General features: G+C 41.1%; 1 protein-coding gene across 1 annotated transcript in view; it reads left to right on the plus strand.

Moving 5' to 3' along the window:
- Positions 1 to 320: 320 nt before the first annotated feature.
- Positions 321 to 20,965, plus strand: part of slc2a4rg (SLC2A4 regulator) — a 36,577-nt gene continuing 15,932 nt past the window's right edge. Inside the window, exons 1-2 of the mRNA XM_022739240.1 lie at positions 321 to 751; positions 1,915 to 2,150. Coding sequence (XP_022594961.1) covers positions 482 to 751; positions 1,915 to 2,150 — 506 coding nt within the window. The 5' untranslated portion in view covers positions 321 to 481. The remainder of the gene's footprint in view (positions 752 to 1,914; positions 2,151 to 20,965) is intronic.

The raw sequence follows: 20,965 nt of genomic DNA on the forward strand, positions 1-20,965 counted from the left end.
TGCTCTCCCCCCTCGCTTGCTTCGCAGACCGGCTCATCGTCGATAGACACCGGCCGGTAAACTGTACGACACGCCCCCTCCTGTCTTCCACCCACATTACGTGGTTTAGAAAAAAACAGTGATTGGCACGGTGAAAGCAGCCAATCAGGGGCCGCTTCGACATGGACGCGTGCCAAAATGTAATGTTTATGTATGCAACGGACCAATGGGAGTGAAGTAGAGGGGGCGTGGCATTCGTTTGGAGGAAAGAGGCAAAACAATCTTTTATCCTCCTGACCGGGCGGCTTTTTGGATATCCTGGGTCGTGGTGGTGGCGGCGGTGGTGGAAAACTTTACATGTAGACTAGAATATAAGTTAAGACACAGACAATTCCAATCAACTCGCGACAATCCTGATAAATGTATCTAACTCCCGCAGTTTGCACTAAAATCTATAGAAAGCTGGTTTTCTTTCTTTAGTCTCCACTCGCCCCGTCTGAAAATGGATTCCAGATATATTTTGGAGAAGTCGTCGGTTGGGACAAGGGTCGGTGTCGGAGGAGTGGATTCCTGCCGGGCAGGCCGCTCCGTGCTCCACGACACCCGGGTCCCCACGGTAGAGAAAAACGGTCCCATGCCGGTGTACACACACGGGCCCGTCCTTTACAAATTCGTAGTGGACGTGGGCTCAGCGGCGGAGGTGAACGGCGAAAGAACCTCCTCAAAAGGGAACGGACTGTCTCCGGGTGGTCAAATATTGCACATGGAAAAAGTAAGTGTCGTTAGCCGTGTTAAGTGCGCACGCACGACTCCATTAACCGGTAAAGTCAACTGTACAGCCAAGTTACAATATATATAACATTGAGTATGTAACGTGAACTTGTCGTTACGTCGTATAGTTAAAAGTTTAAGTTTACACGGTTCTCACACGTCGTTATTACATTTTAACGGTTGAAATATGACTGTGGCGGTCACACGAGACTCAACTACTGTATATTATGTTGCTTGCGTTGTGTATTTAGTACCGCCTTTACAACTCATAACCCAGTTCTGCAAAGGGTCAGTAATTTCACCGACTTCTGTCAAAGCTTCGTCGTAAGTAATTACGTTGCATCCAAACGGCTTTAAATGGCGGCTCAGTCTGTGAGCAAAGTTTACAGAAAAGGGGGGCAGGGACTTCTAACTACTAGCCTAACCCCCTCCCCCCATAACTTCAGGGTGGAGCTTCAACAAGGGCTTCCTGGCTGCACAGCGAGGCCCGTCTCCTTACACACGACTGAATAAGTAATATGTACCTGTAAAAAAGACCTGGGAGAATTATTTCTGTCCCCCCTCCATGCAGCAGCTTGTCGTTTGCATCGTACTTATACTTGCATTGCATGTATATTTTTTGCATTACCTTTTCAACATTTCGTGGCCCATTTGTATTTCTCTTTGCAGGGTCAGTAATTTATTCATGTCATATAGTTTCTAATTGACCCCGCAACATCAAATATGCATAGATGGCGAATTGCCACACCTATGGATCAGTCAACATCGAATTCAAATAAATTCAGTGAATTGCTGAATCTGTTTCTATTAAATTGAAGTGTGTCAATACCTGGCAGTAGGTATGAACTTAAGCTCTATTAGGTGGGTAGGTTTTTGAATGAACATTTGAGTGAATATTGTTTTGCAACAATAAGGTGACGGATTGATTGACAGACAATCAATTAGCAACTATTTTGATAATCTTTTTCTGCTATTGTTTATTCAAGACAAATAGTTGAACTCCAAATAACACTGCCTTGCTGATGAAGTCACTTCAGGATTTCTATCATGAATCAAATTAGAAATCTACAGTATCGCCAGATGTAATGTTTCTGATGCAGGCACACTAGTAATTGGCCTATAAATGATAGATTGACTTTAATGTGTTTTTGCCTCATTTCCTAGACTGGCCGGGGGGACCAAAAAGACACTGGTTCCACTGGGATCCTGAAGAGGGCCAGTCCCACTCACTGCCCAGTCATAAAAGGGCAGTTGCAAGGTGGCTTCATGCATTTGGACATCAACAACCCAGGGAAACAGGCAGAGCTGGCCAACAGCTTCAGGGCAGCACAAGTGCAGAACGTACCGCCGACAGAAAGACAGCCCCTCCCCTCTTCCCACATCCCTGTCCCTAGAAACAGGTACAGAGTGGCTGCTGACATACACTATCACCAACCCCTGTTGTATCTCTATCTTTGGTTAATTGTACTTTCTACTCTTTTGTTGCATGTTAAGTGAGAGAAGCAACACCTCCAAGCAATGCAGTCATTTGATGGAATTCAAACTTTGGCTTGGCACCGGAACACGAGCTTCAGGCAGATGTGTAATCAGCCCCACATAGTTAACTACCAGACCTATTTATGTGTGCACAGCTCTATTCTGTTCAGCCCAGTCCAGGAGCTGATTTGACACTGATTTTGTGGTGTTATATATAATCAACACAGGCAATTTTCATACTTGACCAAACCTGTGTTCCTTAACAGAGTCTTGACTAGAAGTGGAATTCACCCCCTGGCTACAACTGTGCAGTGGTTTGGGCATGAATGGTGTGGGGGTGTACTGGTCAACTGACCACATGTTTGGTGTTCCATCCAGAATAGTTTTGAAATATGCCCTAAGAGAGCCAGAGCTTGAGATGAGGGCCAGGATTGCCCAATCACTTGACAGAAGGAAACGAGAGAGAAAGAATGGGATAGTTACAGTATGTTGGTGTTATGTACGGATGAATCAGTTCACTATGTTTTGGAAAGTTATACTGATCAGGCATTTCAATGTCTTGCTTGACTAAGGCTAGTGGATTTATCAGCGTCATGTGCTCGCTGTATGTCAGGCAGGAAGATGAACTTTGTTGTGTGAAAGTGTGTTTTGTTTGATGTCTCACGTGCAGTGCAGTTAAAGTTTGCTCCCATTGTTTCACATCATTTTTGAACACACACACATTTGTGCTCAGGACAGATAGTCCTTGAGCAAACGTATATGCACACACACACACTGTTTCGCACAGCGTAAGCAGAAAATGCATCCAGGGACAAGCCTAGTGAGCTGATAAGTGGTTATGTAACAGTAAAGAGGACTGGGAGAGGCTGCAGGCGGTGCCTAGGCACTCTTTCCTTTATATTACACAGCTATTGGTTACTGTGTGCATCACCTTGGCGCTTACACATTAACAAACTATCCGGTGGCAGTACAGTTGTATCTACAAACTAGGCAGCTTTTTTTTTTTTAAAGATGCATGGAGGCATTATGCCCTTTTCTGAGCCACAGTATATGATCATTTTAAAATGTTGGGATACTAATATTATAGATAATAGAGTGTGCTAAATAGAAAAACACCACGCTTACTCCTTTCCTTTTTCTCTCATCATCACATGAATTTCACATGCCGGTGGTCATGTATGATGTGAGGGAGGCTCTCTGGGGAGCATGCAAGACTGAACATGTGTTTAAACCCAAGTGATGTTGAACCTTCCACTTTGTGAGAGGATGTACGAGTGTGTATGCACATTTGCCCACTACAGACAGCAAAGCAGTCGTTCTCACCTCACCATCCACGTCTTCACCACATATGAAACATGTCTTTTCCTCAGCATGATGACATCAATGTCAGCAGGCTGCTCTCACAATAACAAACTCTGCATTGACACTGCACAGCCGCTAAAATAAGTTGCATAACATTATATAACAGTGTGTCAGATTAAATCCCTATCTTTACTCTGCTTAAATTGGTTTTTTGTTTTGTAGTTGGTGACAAGAGGCTCTTCACTCCTCTTTCACCATGAAACAATCAGCTTTCTTAGACATAATTCACATTTTGGTTTAGATCATTTTCGTATTCACTCAGTTAGGTGAACGTTCTTAAACCCATTCCAGCTCTGACTGTTATGCAGATGTATGTGCATGTGGTGCTCATCACAAATTATAAAAGCACTTTGAAAAGGGCACTTTAGCTGCTACTTTGTTTAGAACAAAATGCAACAATTTCACCAAGTTACACAGTCATACTACACTAGTACAATTTTAGACCACGGTATGAAGCAACTATTTTCCTCCAAGTAAGGGTCACGGTGGCAAGTCTGCCCTTACCATCCCAGTGTGTTTGCGCATCTGTGCATGTGGGTGTGACTGATTGTGCATTGGTGCACTCTGTGCCCTGCTTTGGATAATGCCAACAAAACCATTTATTTTCATTTGCTCCCCACCAGCGTAGGTAATACCACCATTGTGTTACAGGATTAGATATGTTTAAAGAGACCTTCGCTATAAAACAGTTGCTCAAATCTATGTGTTTTACATTAACCACTGTATCACTTGTCTATTGTTTGTCAGGTACAACTTTCAGTGCATTCACACCTTGTATTGTCATTTTGCAAATGCTGCAAAGTAGGTCACTATCCTTTAGACAAGCCTGGGCAAAGACCTTGGAGGAAGAAAGAGGAGGAACCAATATATTCCCTCCCTCACACTTGCATATTCTTCTAAACACATTCAAACCTACACCGTATATTTTGCACTCCCACCCGTCTTGTCAACCTTGCCTGTGTGTGTGTGTGTGTGTGTGTGTGTGTGTCTCTCTTGTTCTGTCTCTGATTAAGTCTCTCTTTCACTCACACCCTTGTAGCAGAGCTCGTTCTACCTGTCAATACGAATCAGTGTGGGATCCAGTGCACTGATAACAGAACAAAGACCAGTTTGAATGAAAAAAAGAGGTGTGACGAAATGATGAGGGGATGGGGCATTTTGTATTGATGTGAAAAGCGTTTCTTTCTTATCTGTCCTTGGTCAGGTACACTGTCACCACAGTGGGGTTGCATGAATAGAAAAAACTGAATCGGCATAAACAAGACACCAGAGCAACCAACTGCAGTGAGGGGGGTCGCTGGTGGCGGGGAAGAGACAACTCTTTTTTAAACATAATTATTGCCCAGGCTTTGACTCAGTCTGCTTAGAGTCATTGGGAGGGTTTAGGCAAGACAGGCAGGCAATGCACCACTTCTCCACCCCCCTTCGACCACCCCACCACCAATTCTCTTCTCCCAAAGGAGACATTACAGCCGGTTGTTGAAGGTCAGAGTCAGGAGAACAGCTACCCACCCCCACTTTTGTCTGGGATGTCTAACCCACTTCCAGACTGCTGACATAGTCTCTGGAGTAGAGCAGCCTGCTCCTTTCTCAGGTGGTTGTTTTCTTTTGTATTTCCATATAAACCATATTTGCTTCTACGTGTTTTCGTGGCAGTGTTATCATGAGTTGCAAAATTCCATCTGAATTTGATGCAGCATTTTCATGCTTCCATGTAGCCTTTTTTCTCCCTTCCAGACCATAAGAGGTTAAGGCTCTTGCACTGACACAGGCAGGGGTGAAAGGTCATCCTCAATGAATGGCGGTATGCAAGGGGGATGGCGGTGGGGCTGGGGTGGGGGTTAGATAGGCATCTGGCACGTCTTCTAGGTCAACCTCAAGATCTGGGTTAGCTGATGCATATACAGTTCATAACCTCAGAAGTTTGTAGCAGACAACTCATCATCTAACACTGCAGCTTTACTGTATTCTGACTTAGAGGTGTGTGGAGGAGTGAGGATCTAGTATCAAAGACATTTTTTAAATTTAATTTCAGGGTGCAGCTTCGCAGCAGACTCTGAATCATTCATTCTTTAACAGTAATGAGGACCTCTAGAAGAAGCTCTGGCTAATGGGTGAAATATGTGCTGTGTGCTTGTGTACAATGCCCTAATGAGAGTTTAATCATCTACTCTTATGCAGTGAAGAAGAGAGACAAAATCAATTTCATAAGTGAAGAGTAGAGTAGGAGGCAATAAAGGAATGTAACAGTCTGCTCTGTTACAGAGGTAATTTTACATTGACTAAGTTAGAAGTGGCTCCAGCGTGTTTTGCATCAATTATATATGTCACATTATAAATCTTCACATAATGTTTCATGACTAGTAATCTACATGTTGGTTGTATTCTGTACATCTGTCTTCCAGGAGGATCCCTTAGGGACAGAGAGAGCAAGAAACACTTATCAAGAGGGAAGGAAACTCTTGTTGCGCAGCTCTGGCACTGTTGCAGTAAAATGCTTTATCGCTTGCTCACCCACACTAATAGACACTTACATAAGGCCTCCTGTTCTGCCTCAGTAGCATTTAGAGATGCCACAGTCAACTGTCTTTCCTTGTCTTCAATCGGTCTTTCTGTCCCTCTACCCAGCTCTTCATACCGACAGCAGCTGCTCTGCTACAGCGGCTTTCCCCTCTGTTCTCCAACTTCTCATCTTTCATCATAACCGTCCCACAACTTTTCTTGATCTTTCATACAACTATTACCACTCCCTTTGATATCCTTCTCTCTATGTCTTTGAGCTATTGACAAGCTTAAAAAAGTGCCTAAAAAGTTCCTGACAGGGAAGTCAGGGTTTACTTTGCTAGTATTGTTTATAAAGGTATGTTAGTAGTTAGCTTCATACAATAGTGTAAATTGCTGCTAACGCTGCTAACCAGCCCACTGTTAACTGTTAAACACCTAGCCTGTTGCAGCTGGCAACAGCAGTGGTTATTCTGCTCTGCAGGCTTCGTGAGCTTGGAGTAGCATGACATGTACAAGTTTTCCACCAGAGCAGAACAAGAACCACTGTCGACAGCTGCAGTCCAAGATTTTGGAGTTCCAGTCTGCCTGCAGGCGGGAAACGAGCCAGGGATAGCTGGTTATCAGCGACTGAATTTTCTAATAACAATACTTAGCTTACATATAGCACTCATAGATAAATAACAGCGCTATCCAAACGAATACTCCATATGAACTAAGCAAATAGTGTGATTGGATGTGACACAATTTATAAACTGAATAAGTTTGAATTTTTGCACCTCTGGTTCCCTTGTCCTGAAGTCGATGGGTTTTAGGTTTGATGCCGGAAATAAGGTCTGTGGTCAACACAAGCTGATGACATTTTGACGTTTTTATTCTACAGCATTACGATAAAAAGGTGGTTACAACCAAGTGGCTAAATGAGACTACGGAGATTGTCGGGGACGTTAAATGTCATCACGCTGAACACAAAAACCAATCTGCTCATCAGTCAACCTTTACAGCCTTGTGTTTATACTCGTGCTCTTGCAAACTGTTGCTAACTTTCACAGAGGAAAGGCTTTATAGAGACTAATATTGGAAGCTTTGTGGTGGTGATGTTGAAGTCAAGCGACTGAGGTCTAGTTTGTTTATAGCTTGACATTAGCTTTATTTATAACATAAACATTAGCATAAGCTTCAAAAATCATAAAAGTGGTGTGTGAAGATTATTGTGCTGAACAAAACGTGTAAGTATAATAAACTTTTCTTCATCACAGAGACAACACTTTCTGCAGTAATCCAAATCCCACTGGCTTTATGTCGAAGGAACCAGGGTGATCCTAACTTCCTGGTTGACCTACAAAAATACTTCATCCATGCAGCACTCTATAGTGGCGTGTGGTCAAACATTCGAAAGAAGCGTCAGAGTTGTGGAAAGATGCGAATCACAACTTACAGTCAGGACTTTCAGAATAAAATCAGAGCAGAAACAGGATGCAGAGACTGAAACTGGGCTTTTTGCCTTGAATTGAAGTGACGGGTCCCGCCTTCCTATTTTTATGTGTTTTATCTTCCATACATCCCATTTTCCATTTCTCTTGGCCTTTTGCCCTCTGCCCCTTTGTCTGAAGGACACAGGCTAAATCCTACTCAATCCAAAGGAGATGAAGTCCTCTGAACAATGCTGATTCTCTCTCTACCAGGAAGGATTATTCCACGTTCCTATACAAAATAATGTCTCTTCTAATCTGTCTGCCGTGTTTTTCTTTCTTTTTTTTTTCCTCGAACACTCATAAACCAACATCTTCAGAATGTATATGACATTATTTAATTTCCACTACTTTTCAGTGATTGTCTTCATTCATAAGGTTGGAAATTGATAGCATACTCATCACTGGAATGTTCACAATGTTTCTATTGGCAGTGAAATCACAAATTTGCAGACATCACACTCACAAGCCAAGGGTTGATTTAGGTTAGAAATATTTCTTAACTGTTAAGCAAGTTCAAAGCATCACTTTTCTTAACATTACACAGATGATTAGATAATATAATTATACATTTAAGACGTAGATTCTTAGACAATTATCAACCTTTCCTGTTTTATTACTTCTCACTGTGGCAGAACAATCGGCACAACACAGTAGGAAAATTTTGAATGTATTGTGCAATGATCCAGTGAATTTGCCTCCAAAACCAGATCCTTGGTGGCTGAGAATAAGCCTTTTAAACTGTTTTCAAAATGTCCTGTAATCTCTTACTTTCAGGGGTTTTGCTTTTTCCTGCGCTCAATCACTGCACTTATAAATATCCTCACATACAAATGCACTGTGCCTTGCACAACTCTATCATAAGTCATCCCAGTCTGTTGATGACAAGCAGTGAAATTCAGTCCAGACTGCAAACAGAAAGAAGTCTGAGAAATGCTTAATACTTTGTACTGTGTGTGCAGAGCTAAATGTCCGACATCTGTTTTGATGTCAGTGCTTTATTTTTGTATTAGTGCTCAGCATTTAGTTGAATATGCTTTATCTTCTGTCTTTTGTTGAAAACTTATTTTAGCCTTATTTCTTGGTTAGGAAATAACTAAAATCTTTTATTCTCATTCAGGTTGCTAAACATTCAACCATTAGTTTTATGTAGTTTATATTTTTATAATTTTCAAATATGACTACAGTTCCCCTCTCCTCTCTTCTGTTCCACCATTTCCTCTTCTCTCCCTTTTGCTGTGTTTGTAGCACATGAAACATCATGGCTACCTTCATCTCACTATGGCAATATGCAGGACATGGAAAATACAGTTCTCACTGAGGTTTCTGACTGCATCCTGAGGAGCGTCAGATGTCGATGATCTCATTTGTAATTAAAGGATTATCAAGTGCCCTGTCTTTTAGTTTAGTTGTGAGAGAGAGCTGTACTGAACTTTTGGCATTCTAGTTGATTCACAGTTAAGTAAAATGGGCAGTGACTTTTCAAAATGCCTGGGCCTGCAAAGGATTGGGTAAATCAAAGTGTGAATAAAAAGCCGACATCCTGCAGAGATTGAACGGCTGCTATACAGCTAGTAACTTCATTAAAATACATTTCTAACATTCAGCTTGAATAAACCATTGTAAACAGCATGCCACACCCAGGCTGCTAGTGGGCCCAGTTCCTATAAACCCCCTATGCTCTGTGTGTATCCTTAAGTGTGTGTGTAGATATGCACATCCGTAACAATAGAGCTCTGTGGGCCGGGATAATGACTTATCCTTGTGCTCTCTAACAAATAGTGCCGGAGGACAAAACAAGCAATAAAGTAGCTCTAGAAGTGAACAGATTAGCTTGCTTTTCTTTTTCTTTTTTTTTTTATCCTCGCACCTAAATTCTTACACACACTTTTCATTCTGTTGTGAGGTAATCAGGTTTCATTTGACACTGATCTGCTAATAATGTTGTTCCCTTCACACTTCAACAAAGTGTTTGCTATGCTCTGCTGAGCCAGTCAGCAAGATTTTACACATGCAGCGCATTTAGAAAGTAATCTAACCCCTTCACTTTTTCACATTTTGTTATGTTGCAGTCTTATGCTAGAATCATTTAAATTAGTTATTCCCTCATCAGTCTTCACTGATTAGCCCATAATGACAAAGCCAAAACAGATATTTAAACATTTTTGCAAATTTATTGAAAAGGAAAACTGAAATATCACATTGATTTAAGTATTCAGACCCTTTACTCAGTACTTAATGGAGGCATGTTTGGCAGCAATTACAGCCTTGAGTCTTCTTTGGTATGATGCAACTAGCTTTGCACACCTGGATTTGGGGATTTTCTGCCATTCTTCACTGCAAATCGTCTCATGCTCTGACAGGTTGGACAGAGACCGTTGGTGGACAGTCATATTCAGGTCTCTCCAGAGCTGTTCGATTGGGTTCAACTCAGGGCTCTGACTGGGCCACTCAACGATATTCACAGAGTTGTCCCTAAGACTACTGTGTTTTCTGGGATGTGGGGTCCTGTTGGAAGGGTCTGAATACTTATGTTTTGTTATTATTTTTTTGTGTTGAGTTTCAATCGATGAGGGGAAAAAATGGATTTAAATGATTTTAGCATAAGGTTGCAACATAACAAATTGTGAAAAAAATAAATGGGCCTGAACAATTTGTGAACTCATAGTATGTTGATGGTATCTATATATTTAAGTTTAATTAGAATTAGGGCAGAATAATTCATCTTAGTTTAAATAATTCTTCAAGTAAAGATTATTTTTATTATCAATTAATTATTTTTTTTTAAAATAAATAAAATAATAAAATAAGATAAATATGTCATATCATATAATCATCTTCAAATGTCATATTTTGTTCGACCAACAGTGCAAAACCTAAAAGATATTCAGTTCACTGTCATGTATGACAAAGACAAGCATTAAATCCATTAATTTAAGAAGCTGGAAGCAGCAAATGTGTGTCATATTTTCTTAAAAATGATATACATATATGAATACATAATAAAACAATTATTTGTTTAACCAAGTAGTTTTTCTGAAGTTTGACTAATTGATTAATCAACTAATTGTTGCAGCTCAGTTTAAAATTAGTCTTCAGTTTTACTGTAGTTAATATTAAAAAGATATTTAAAATCTTAAACCCAGTGTGTATCACTGTGAAAAGGTGTTTTGGCCAAGAGAGGTTTTTTGAGCCGAGTAGTCTCAGACACACACCCCTGGACTCCTCTGACTGCTGCCAAGATAACATGGAGATTTCCGGCATGGAGAGAGGTAGAAAGTATCCCTGCTTAATTTTAGTGGTGGTGGCTTCCAGCACCAACATGCCACTGCACAAAGCATTGAGTGTGTGAAGCTGTTCAGTCAGGTGCAGAGTAGAGCCCTGATCACTGCCCAGATAACCCCAGGAAATTTTTACAATGTGGTAATTTTCTCTCATCTCTGATGAGCTGCATTTCCACCCACACTTGGTTTTCATCCTGACACGCACATGTTCACATTTTTTCTTGTTGTTTTGTTGATGCACAATAATCAGTGTTGTACTCCCTCCGAGCCTGACATATTTCATGAAGTTTGTCTTTCTTGTGATTTATGCAAATGGAAAAGCTGATCTCCAGTGTCTTGTCTAACAGCTTTAGCTTTTCCTCGCTCCTGTCCAATCTGCCCCAATCCAGTTTGAACCAAACAACACCATGGTTGCAATATATATATATATACACATATACTAGCTTTTGTTTATACTGTGTTTTGTTCACCATAATTACACCATGAGGAAACGGTGGAAGAACAAAAGAAAGAGGAAGGAAGGGACATAGGAAACCTAAAGGATAACACTGGTAAATGTAAAATTTGTGACAGTCATCTCTTTTAAATTATTCCGGCTGGTGTAGCATCAAGATAGCCCACTTTCAGAAGATTCCATTCGCTACCCATTCCACAGACTTGCCCTACCTGGAAAGTCTACCATTAAAAACCTAAAGCTTAATTTGGATTTATTAAAATTCCAGTTTTACTTTTTAACTTTTCACTAGTGTCTTTATATCAGTTTCATCACTTTATGCTCTGCCTCCTGTCAGTCACAAAGACACTAAAGTACACGAAAAAATCCCTCATACACTTGTTGCCTTATAGATGTGATCATCACATTCATGCACTTTTATTTTAGATTTAACAGTGTACTATTAACATGTGGCACACATTGCACGATTACAGGAAATGTAAGCAAGATGTTGGTTGTAGCAAATGGGCTGTAACTAAGTGGCAACAATATTGTTCTGTAAGGTTGTCAGACCAAGACGGAGAGAGAAGGGGGGTTGAACCAGTGAAAGTGAAAGTAAGGGCATTACAGTATAGGGGAACCAGGGAGTGTTACACATTTTATATGCATGCTGAGCAGCTGTTTCTGTCTCTGGGGGACGTCACGTAAGTTCCCTTACATTTGAACAGATTTACTAGAGATGTAGATGCACCAAAGGGGACGGGTGGTGCCAAGTACGTGCATGTCTGCACATCTCGACTGTTTGAATGTGGTGTAGTGGTATGTTGGCATTTCTGAAGCTGGATCTGATTTAAGCCTCTGAAGTCTCACTAGCTTAACACAAGGCTCCTGTCTACTGTCCAAACAGCATTACCCAGTCTTTAAACCTGCCTAATAGTAACTGCCCTAATTGGCTACTTTCTATCTGCTGATGTTAAAGATTCATAAAGATAAAGATTAATGTAATTAGTTAAGTTCCATCCATTGATTTATTAAATAACATTTAGATACCAACTTTGTAAGACTAAGCTTGACTGATTCATTTATGATCTGTGGGAAAGCAGTTGCCAAAGCAACAGGTCCACTTACTCACTTGTTGTAGAACTTTGACGATATGTCACAGTCTTCATCAGCAGATTGAATTTGCTTAGTTGCCATGGATTTGTAGATGTTTTAACTTTAATGCTACAAAGATTGCAGATGTGTGCTATTTAATATGCAAAAACTCTGTGTCTGTGTGTGTGTTTTGTTTTGTGTGTCTATAAGTCAGAGAGTGAAGAGACTTGGCTGTAGACAGACCTGACTGTTAGACAGAAAAACACTCACATAAGGCTTGACTTTCCCTGGGCCAGGGCTGCTAGCTGTGTCTGGCAAGCTCTTCCATCTGCTTGTTTGTCTGTTCAGGAGAAAGAGTCCTAATGCCCTAATCTGACCATTGCCCGGGTTTGGCCTTGTTAAAAAATGCTCAACTCTCATAGGGGGACCGACCAGTTGCATCCAACATCATATTTCAACATGTTTTGTAAATGGTAAATGCAATATGTATATATATATATATATATATATATATATACACACACATATATTGTGTGTGTGTGTGTGTGTGTATGTCCGTATAGTCCTGAGTCAGGGTTTAATATCATCTCTCAGCAGGATGTCTCATGGAAGAGCAGTTCTCTGTCTGAAGGTAGATGCTCTGTTTTATCACCATCATCTCTTTCCATAATGTGCTCTTATTGCCTCCATTTGTCTTATTAACTTCCCCATTGCTGGCATTGCAGGGTGATAGAGGGGCCATTTTCCTTTCCGTATTCCCAATAGTGTCACTGCCTCCTCCTGTAGGATGTTGAAACACTGATGATTTGGAGAGAGGTGAATGGCTTTTGTAGGCACTGGGCCAGAAGATCCATTGGGAGACTTAAAATTTTAAAGATGTGGTTTATGTTTTTCTTTTTTTTTTTTTTGGCTATATTAGGCCATATGCAGTAGACTCTGACGGGGCCAGTAGGGGGCCAAGGATGGGGTAATGCACAAGGGCTACTCAGTCACTTAACGATTGAGGGCACTTCATGAAATTAAAGGCACACTCACTTTCGCCACTAGGTGTACAAAACAAATATAAACAAAATGAAATATATTAAATTATGAAATGTATATATTTCATTGTATTCTTTTAATATTTTTGTGAATTATATATTGTGATAAAATTGTACTTTGGGCCTGTAAATGGACAGATCTGTTCAGCATAGAATGCAATAACAAGTACCATAGGCAGACGGTCCACTGGAAAAGCTGTGTCAAAGTCTAAGCGTGTTGTTTTGAAATGTCTCTTTACATTAGACTCCCAACACAGATTCTTCTTTCTGCTCAATAGATACACAGGCTTTGCACCAACAGGCACACAAAAATACTTCTTAGTACACGTACTGTTAAATGCCTGCTTCAAATTCCCTTTTTCATTTAGTTTTTTTATAGTGCATAGTGCATCACTCCAACACCCTGGTTTGGCTTATAATTGGTAATTTCCAAGAAATGCGTAGAAAATGGACATGTAACCTCACCACAAGCTGTGTAGTGTGCATCGACTGTATTACAGTTAAAAACATTCATGGACTTTAGGTTTTACATGTTGGTTTTTATAATATGGTGTGATATTGTGTATATATATATATATATATATATATATGTGTGTGTGTGTGTGTGTGTTAATGATGTTTATTATAGTTTAAATAACATGTTTTTGATTAGCTGTTAAATGGCATGTTTGTTGGCATGTATCCATAACCTATAGAAACTGGATTTAAATTGGAGATGTTGTCGATGCATGATAAGTATGTCACACCTTTAAGACTCTAAGTAGCTAGGCAGACAGATCTGTTTTGTGCATACTTTATCATGAAGCAGCTCAGACATGAGAAATTTAGGTTGAGGTAATAGTGTGAGCTGCTTTGACTCAATCTGACTCAGTCATGGCTAATAATCAAACTATTTATGTGCTTGAACTCTTTTTTTACCCTTTTTGTTATTTTTATGCAACACATTTCTGTGTACAGGTAGAAGCACATAAAATGGGCATACAAGCTTCAAGTGTTTGAAAGGCCCATTTTGTATTTGTTAAGTTGTTCAAATGTTTTTATCACTACTCATTTCTGTACTGTTGACAACAGCCGAATCATGTGCAGCCATAACAGAGTGCCTGTCTCTCTCTGTATTCTCTTTCGCACACAGTCTTACATCAAAAAAAAAAAACACAAGTAGTAGCTTTTATCAATGTAAACAAAACACTGCTTTCTTGGGGGTGCACTTACTTCTGGAGCTGCATGTCTGGGTGGGAGGAGTCTGAGAAGATTCAGATCATCCATAGGCCTCATCACACTCCCTCAAAGTCTGCAGCCACGATTCCATTGTAGTTTTCTACACTTTTAGCACTTTTCTTCTGAGCTCCAGCTTCATCACTTTCTCTTTCTAGAAAAAGATACTGATCAGTTTATTTTACTGGCTAGAGTCTTTGTCTGTCTGATGCTGCCCTGCAGATATTTGGCTTCATGGGAATAAGTAGAGCAGAGTAGCTTTGGAGCAGCATTAGTTTGCTTTTGCAAAACACAGGAAACCAGGCAAAGGCCTGCTCTGGCTTGTGATGGCAGGAGGGCAAATCTCAAGAGCAGGCGAGGGAGGGAGTGGGAAGTGAAGAATGAGGAACAAAATAATAGTTTGAGCACTGCAGAAAGAGAACTGACCACTTTGGGGCTCTCCAGCATTTTAATCTGTGTCCCAAGTTTCAAGATGTGTTTCTCTCTGTTTGCTTTGATTCCTATCTCCCCTATATATCTATTTTTGCCTGTTTTACTTAACTTGTTTTTACTTCTGAGAAATATGTGTTGTGACATCATCCGTGTCTCTTCCCTTTTCTTGTTTAAGTCAGAAGGAAACAGGCTCAGTTGGTTGTGTGCAGAATGGACTTTTCTTAGTTTATTTGATCTGGTATTCCCTTAACATCCACAGAACAAAGAGGTAGCTCTGTAGTTTGTGAGGCTCAGGAGATGACACATCTTTGTAATTCTGGAGAATCAAAATCTCAGTTTAAGCTGGAGTGGTTCGGATTATGTAAATACGTGAAAATATAATGTGAATGTATGTTGAATAGGAATGAAAAATGTTTTTCAGGAAGAAAGTAAAAAAAACAACAACTACTTGGCTGACTTATCTGCCTCGCTGCATCAACTCATGACTCAAATGAAAAAGGACAAGCGTTTTGATAAGGAAGCAGTGTTTTCAGGCAGAAGAGCCTATCTTGTTTGCTTCCCTCAGTGGAAGAGGCAAAAAAAATACTAAGGTCACTACTCAAGAGAGACTGCCCTGCATTCCCCTAGCAACAACATTGTTATTGGAGGGGACGGACAGAAGTTGCGAGGGAAGTTGCTATAGCTACAAGTTAATCTTTTTGTGTAGCCTGAAGTGACAGTGGGGTAATAAAGTAAGGTACTGGTAGTTGTTAGCCAGTTCGCCCAGAGACCCATAGCATTAGAGGTGTTGTGGATTGTCTACTATGCATTTAATGCTCCAATTGTAGACCAATTGTAATTTTCTTCCACATATTATCATCTGATTAATAGTAATGGATGTGCAAGTAATATTTTTGTGATTTAATGTTTTAAAGTGGGGTATAAGTAGTAGGAAGAGTGAAGTTAGGCCTTAATGAACAGATGCAACTTAACAAAGACTAACTAGATCATTTTTATTGGGTAAAGCCAGAAGAAACCATGATGTGAGACTGTGCCACCTATCTGTGATTAGATTTAAATTTTTCAACCTGTGTTTGCCAGCACTTGGCTGACCATGTGTGGGACTCATACTGCAAATATAATGATCCACAATTTCCCCCATGTCTAGCTGTTTCCACAAGATGTGGGCATGGTGTGCAAGTCAAGTTAGTGCGTCATGATCCAGTCTGTCGTCAACCAGTTAATTGCTTATGCTGTATCAACATTTTCTCACAGTGGACCGTGCGTTACAAGCTTGACTCATATCTTGAGGTTGTCCATACAGGTTACTCCACACAGATTAACCCTATCTCACTGACCTGTGAGTTTGCTGGCGAAATTGAATATGTTCATGTGTATATAATTCTGTTTCTATATTTTATGACATATAGAGCAGACACCACAGAGGGAATCATGCCCTTTGCTCTCTGTCTATCCTATCCTCTATTATTTTGCCAGAACAAAGCTATCCGTTGTTTGTATTTGGTCCTAAGGCTACAGATTGCATTCGAGGATCAAGAGAGAGAAAGAGAGGGCTTTTTGTCCTGGGACTGAATAGCCTTTACACTCACAGCTCACATTAAAGAGACACGACTCCTGCCTAACAGCCTCTCCCTCTCCAGGGGGTTCAGAGCCTGGGGACTTGCATAAGGGGCAACATGCGTATAGACTGCACAGTAATGGGTGAGTTACGATTACAATACATTTTCATGTTGACACAGTGACAGCACAACTTACATCACTTTGTTGTACAAAGTGATGGCAGAAATACAAAACAGGAAAAACAGAGAGAGTGATCAGGACAGTGGAAGGGGATTACAGCGGAAAAATGGGAGGGGTGTACAGACTTGTATTGGGTCAAGGGGTAGACTGTTTACTACCAGTCTTGATTATCTGCCCACAGAGTGAGCAAAGAAGTGAGATAGAGATAGAGAGAGAGGGACAGGGGACGTTATGTAATACAGTGCAGTCGAGGCACTATGATGGGTGACGGAGGGATAGTGAGATGGAGAGCAGTGGGTGTTCTATTAATAGTGGGTGTGGATGGGGCAGCTGTCGGGGCTGCACGGCAGGCAGACGATCATCAACACCAGCCTGGTCAGTTCTAATAGCCTCAGTTGTCACAACATTACCATATTATACAAGATTTCCCAATATGACTTCATCATACCATTGCCTGCATTTTCTTTTTTTTACTTTGTGTGTGCACTGATAATTCGCATTTTCAAAAGCCTTCATCTACGTCTTTATCTATGATTTAGTATGCTTTAAGATAACACACATTCGCTCATCTACATAAACAGTGGATAGGTCCCATCTCCATTTAGAGCCAATCAGGGTCCTTTGAGGCTTAAACAGGCTGAAAAAAAACAAGTAAAGAGAGATGCATATCAGGACACGTGACAGAAAAATGTATGGTTAACAATTGTCTTGTGGTTTTGTGGTTCTCTTTCTCTGTCAGCCTCCTTCACATATTCTCCCTCTGAGTATGAATGAGGATGAGCGATGTGAACATATGTTTTAGAGAAGAATTAAGGAAAAGCTTTGCCTAAGGGAGAATCTATCCTGTGACATCACCCCTATTTTTGGTGTGCATATCTCTGCTGCTGTGTGCATTTGCATTTGTTTGTGTTCAGGAGAGATAAAGAGAGAAACAGTCAAAAAAAAAAAGAAAAGCAACATGAAAATGTTGTCAGTTTGTGTTGAATGTGTATCCAATCATGGCTCAAACAGAGTGATGTTTGAAAGTAGGTTTTGTTTACTCGTGACAGTGTTTCTCAACTCTTTAACTGCCAAGGTCATACACCAGTCTCCATGCCAATCTGAGGCACACACAGCCGCGTTGGATATCAAGAAACTGGCACACATGCATATACATACAGTTCATACAGAGATGCACAAATACACTCTGATGCCTCTTTTGGGGAACACGTTGATCACATATTGGATGGATAAATGCTATTTAAAGCCACCACCTCCAGGGCTCAGGGGGAGAGCAGAGATTATTGTTGGCAGTGTACAACCCCAGTGAAAACTAGACCCACCATATTAAACTCCACACAGCTTTGAATCATCCTGATAATCATCATCGCGAATCATTCCGACAAAATGGATAAGCCTTGTGGTCAGCCAACTCAAAACAATGAAATCTGCTGATACTGCCAAACCCCTTCCATTCTGTCTTCCTCCTTTCTCTTGACCTTCTAAAACTGGTTTCCCCCAAGCAGTCTGTGTGACACGCAATTTTTTTTTTCACCTGGTAAACAAGATATATTTCTAGTATGTTGTCCAGCGCTTAAAGTGACAATCCAACCAAAATCTTTCTCTTGAGAATGAAACAATCACCCACTGTACCTGTAGACTTGGAGAGTTACTGTAAAATGTTCATAGTTTGCTCTTTCACAGTCAGCAAAAGCTGTTAGAGGGGGGCTGTGGGAAGTCATGTTCTGGTAAACACAGTCTTGGTTTTGCCAAACAGGTGGGATACACATGCAGAGAGTGATTAGATTAGGTTCGACAGAAAAACAGATGAAAAATCTATTTAAGGAAGGTCAATACACAACCGATAAACATGAAGTTTTTTGTGTGCGGCCTCACTGGGTTGCTTTCAAAATTGTTGTGTGTATTTTGTGGTTGTTGGTCTGGACTGTGGTAGTGGACTTGTACTGAATGCAATATGTGCTATAAACAGGCAGATCCTGGGGATTTCTACTGGGCTTGTAACTAGAGCAGAGGTGCTGTGTTAAATATAGAGGGAAGGCCCTGTCGTCTCCCCAACAACAGCAGCGAGCCCACTATAGTACCGGGTGGGGTTGGTGCCAAACAGCAACATGGTGGCATCATATCACCATTTGCGGTATCAAAGTCCAAGTGTCCTCTTAGGACCTGGTGTGGAAATCCACTGTTGGAAGGTTTTTTTGTATTCAAGTAATAAAAACTGAACTTTGGGAATCATCCCACAAAAATGCTCAATCTGAGCCTGGACACATTTTGATTTATTGCACCTTGGATGAAATGATGGTCTACAAAGCTTAACCTCTTAATGCACACAATACACAGACACACACATGCTTGGACATACGTTACTTTCCCCAGTTCTACTCCCTAAGCTTGTTGTTACGACTTGTCTCTTGGCTCAAATTAGTACTCTCTCTCTTTCTCTTTCTCTCTTTCTCTCTTTTTCCCTCTCTCTCTCTCTCTCTCTCTCTCTCTCTCTCTCTCTCTCTCCCTCTCCCTCTCCCTCTCCCTCTCCTTCTCTCTATGTGCCTGGGCCTGGCTTGTTGACTTAAGCTGGCCCATGTGTTGTGCTGCTGCCTGAGGGGAGGGTTCTTGGCCCAGGCAAGGCCAATACAAGTTGAGCAAGGAAGGAGCGTGCGTGTGCTCGTGTGTGTGTGTGTGTGTGTGTGTGTGTGTGTGTGTGTGTGCATGTGTATGTGTGCGGTCGGGCACGAGTGAGTGAGTGTGATGGTGTGAGAGAATGAGTGTATGGTTTTTTTGTGCTTGTATTTAAGCATGCCCAATGCTCCAACTAGAAGTATCTTGTACACATACACAGACATACACACGCAGATTACAACGGGGCTTTCCCATTGAAGCAAAGTACCTGTCTCATAAAACACATTTGTCAGTGACGGAGCCTGTAAATTTGACAGCTCAGAGTATGAATAGTGTCACTGCTCTACTTGAAATTCCTCAGTTACCACACAGTGTGTATATGTGCCTACACACGTTCATTTGCATATGTGGGGGAGGACTGTTTATCATGTCATCATTAAATTTACTGCTCACCATAAATATACCATGGGTGGACTGAAAGGTTCTTGTAAACATCCAAATTTGGGGAGTCAAAAACCAAGAAACCCCAAAACACTCTTCCACACACACACACACACACACACACACACACACACACACACACACACACACACACACACACACACACAGACCAACTTTGTTGACAACGATCTCTGCTCTCCAGTGGCCTCTTTCTGAGCGCTAAATAAAGGCATCCCCAGTTTAACTTGCTCCAAAATAAAGCCTTGCATAAGAAGATGCAGACAGATTTACTGTTGCATCAATACAGTCACTCTCTATTCTGCCCTCCACTCCCACCAAGTTTAATAGTTCCGTAGTTATTTCACAGACAGACAGACAGACAACAAGTGATAGAGAGAGTAAATGGCTGTGTCATTTACAGTATCTGCAGGCAGTGATGTGTTCATCAGTGTAAGCAGTGAACAGGAGTGACGGGGCTGTTATTTGTGCAAGCGCGTTTTATGATGGCAGAATGTGGCACCCATCTGCTTCTAACTTGGTATAAACATTGATATCAAAGTCAGTCTGATAGCAACAGTAGATTAGCCTCACCACTGTCAGCATGAATAAGAGTCAATCAGCAATTGGCCCTCTGAGAAAGGGTAGCTTTAACATGCCATTAGTGTTTATTGTATTCATTGCTTAACACACTCACACACAGACACACACACGAACACTTGCACCAGATGTAATGAAACTGCGGTGGAGTATCAAGGTTCTGCCGGGAAGCAGAGGAAGGAAAAAGCTCAATGTCAGGAAATCAGGGTGGGTAGAGGGGCTGGGGGTGGGGTCGTGGGTATTAATGGGGTTTGGGGTGTGTTGGTATCTGTGTGTGTGTGTGTGTGTGTGTGTGTGTGTGTGTGTGTGTGTGTGTGTGTGTGAGTGTGAGTGAGAGAGGGATTTCAAAGTTCGAATTAGCTCTGGCATCAACTAATAGGCTGTATTTGTATTTCTTTTCTAAACTGTCTCACTACACACACACACACACACACACACACACACACACACACACACACACACACACACACACACACACACCCCAAAGACATGCATGACTGTGAGCGGTATGCT

This window comes from Seriola dumerili, unplaced genomic scaffold (assembly GCF_002260705.1).
Source record: "Seriola dumerili isolate Sdu_G_001 unplaced genomic scaffold, Sdu_1.0 BDQW01000043.1, whole genome shotgun sequence".
Classification (NCBI taxonomy): Eukaryota; Metazoa; Chordata; class Actinopteri; order Carangiformes; family Carangidae; genus Seriola; species Seriola dumerili.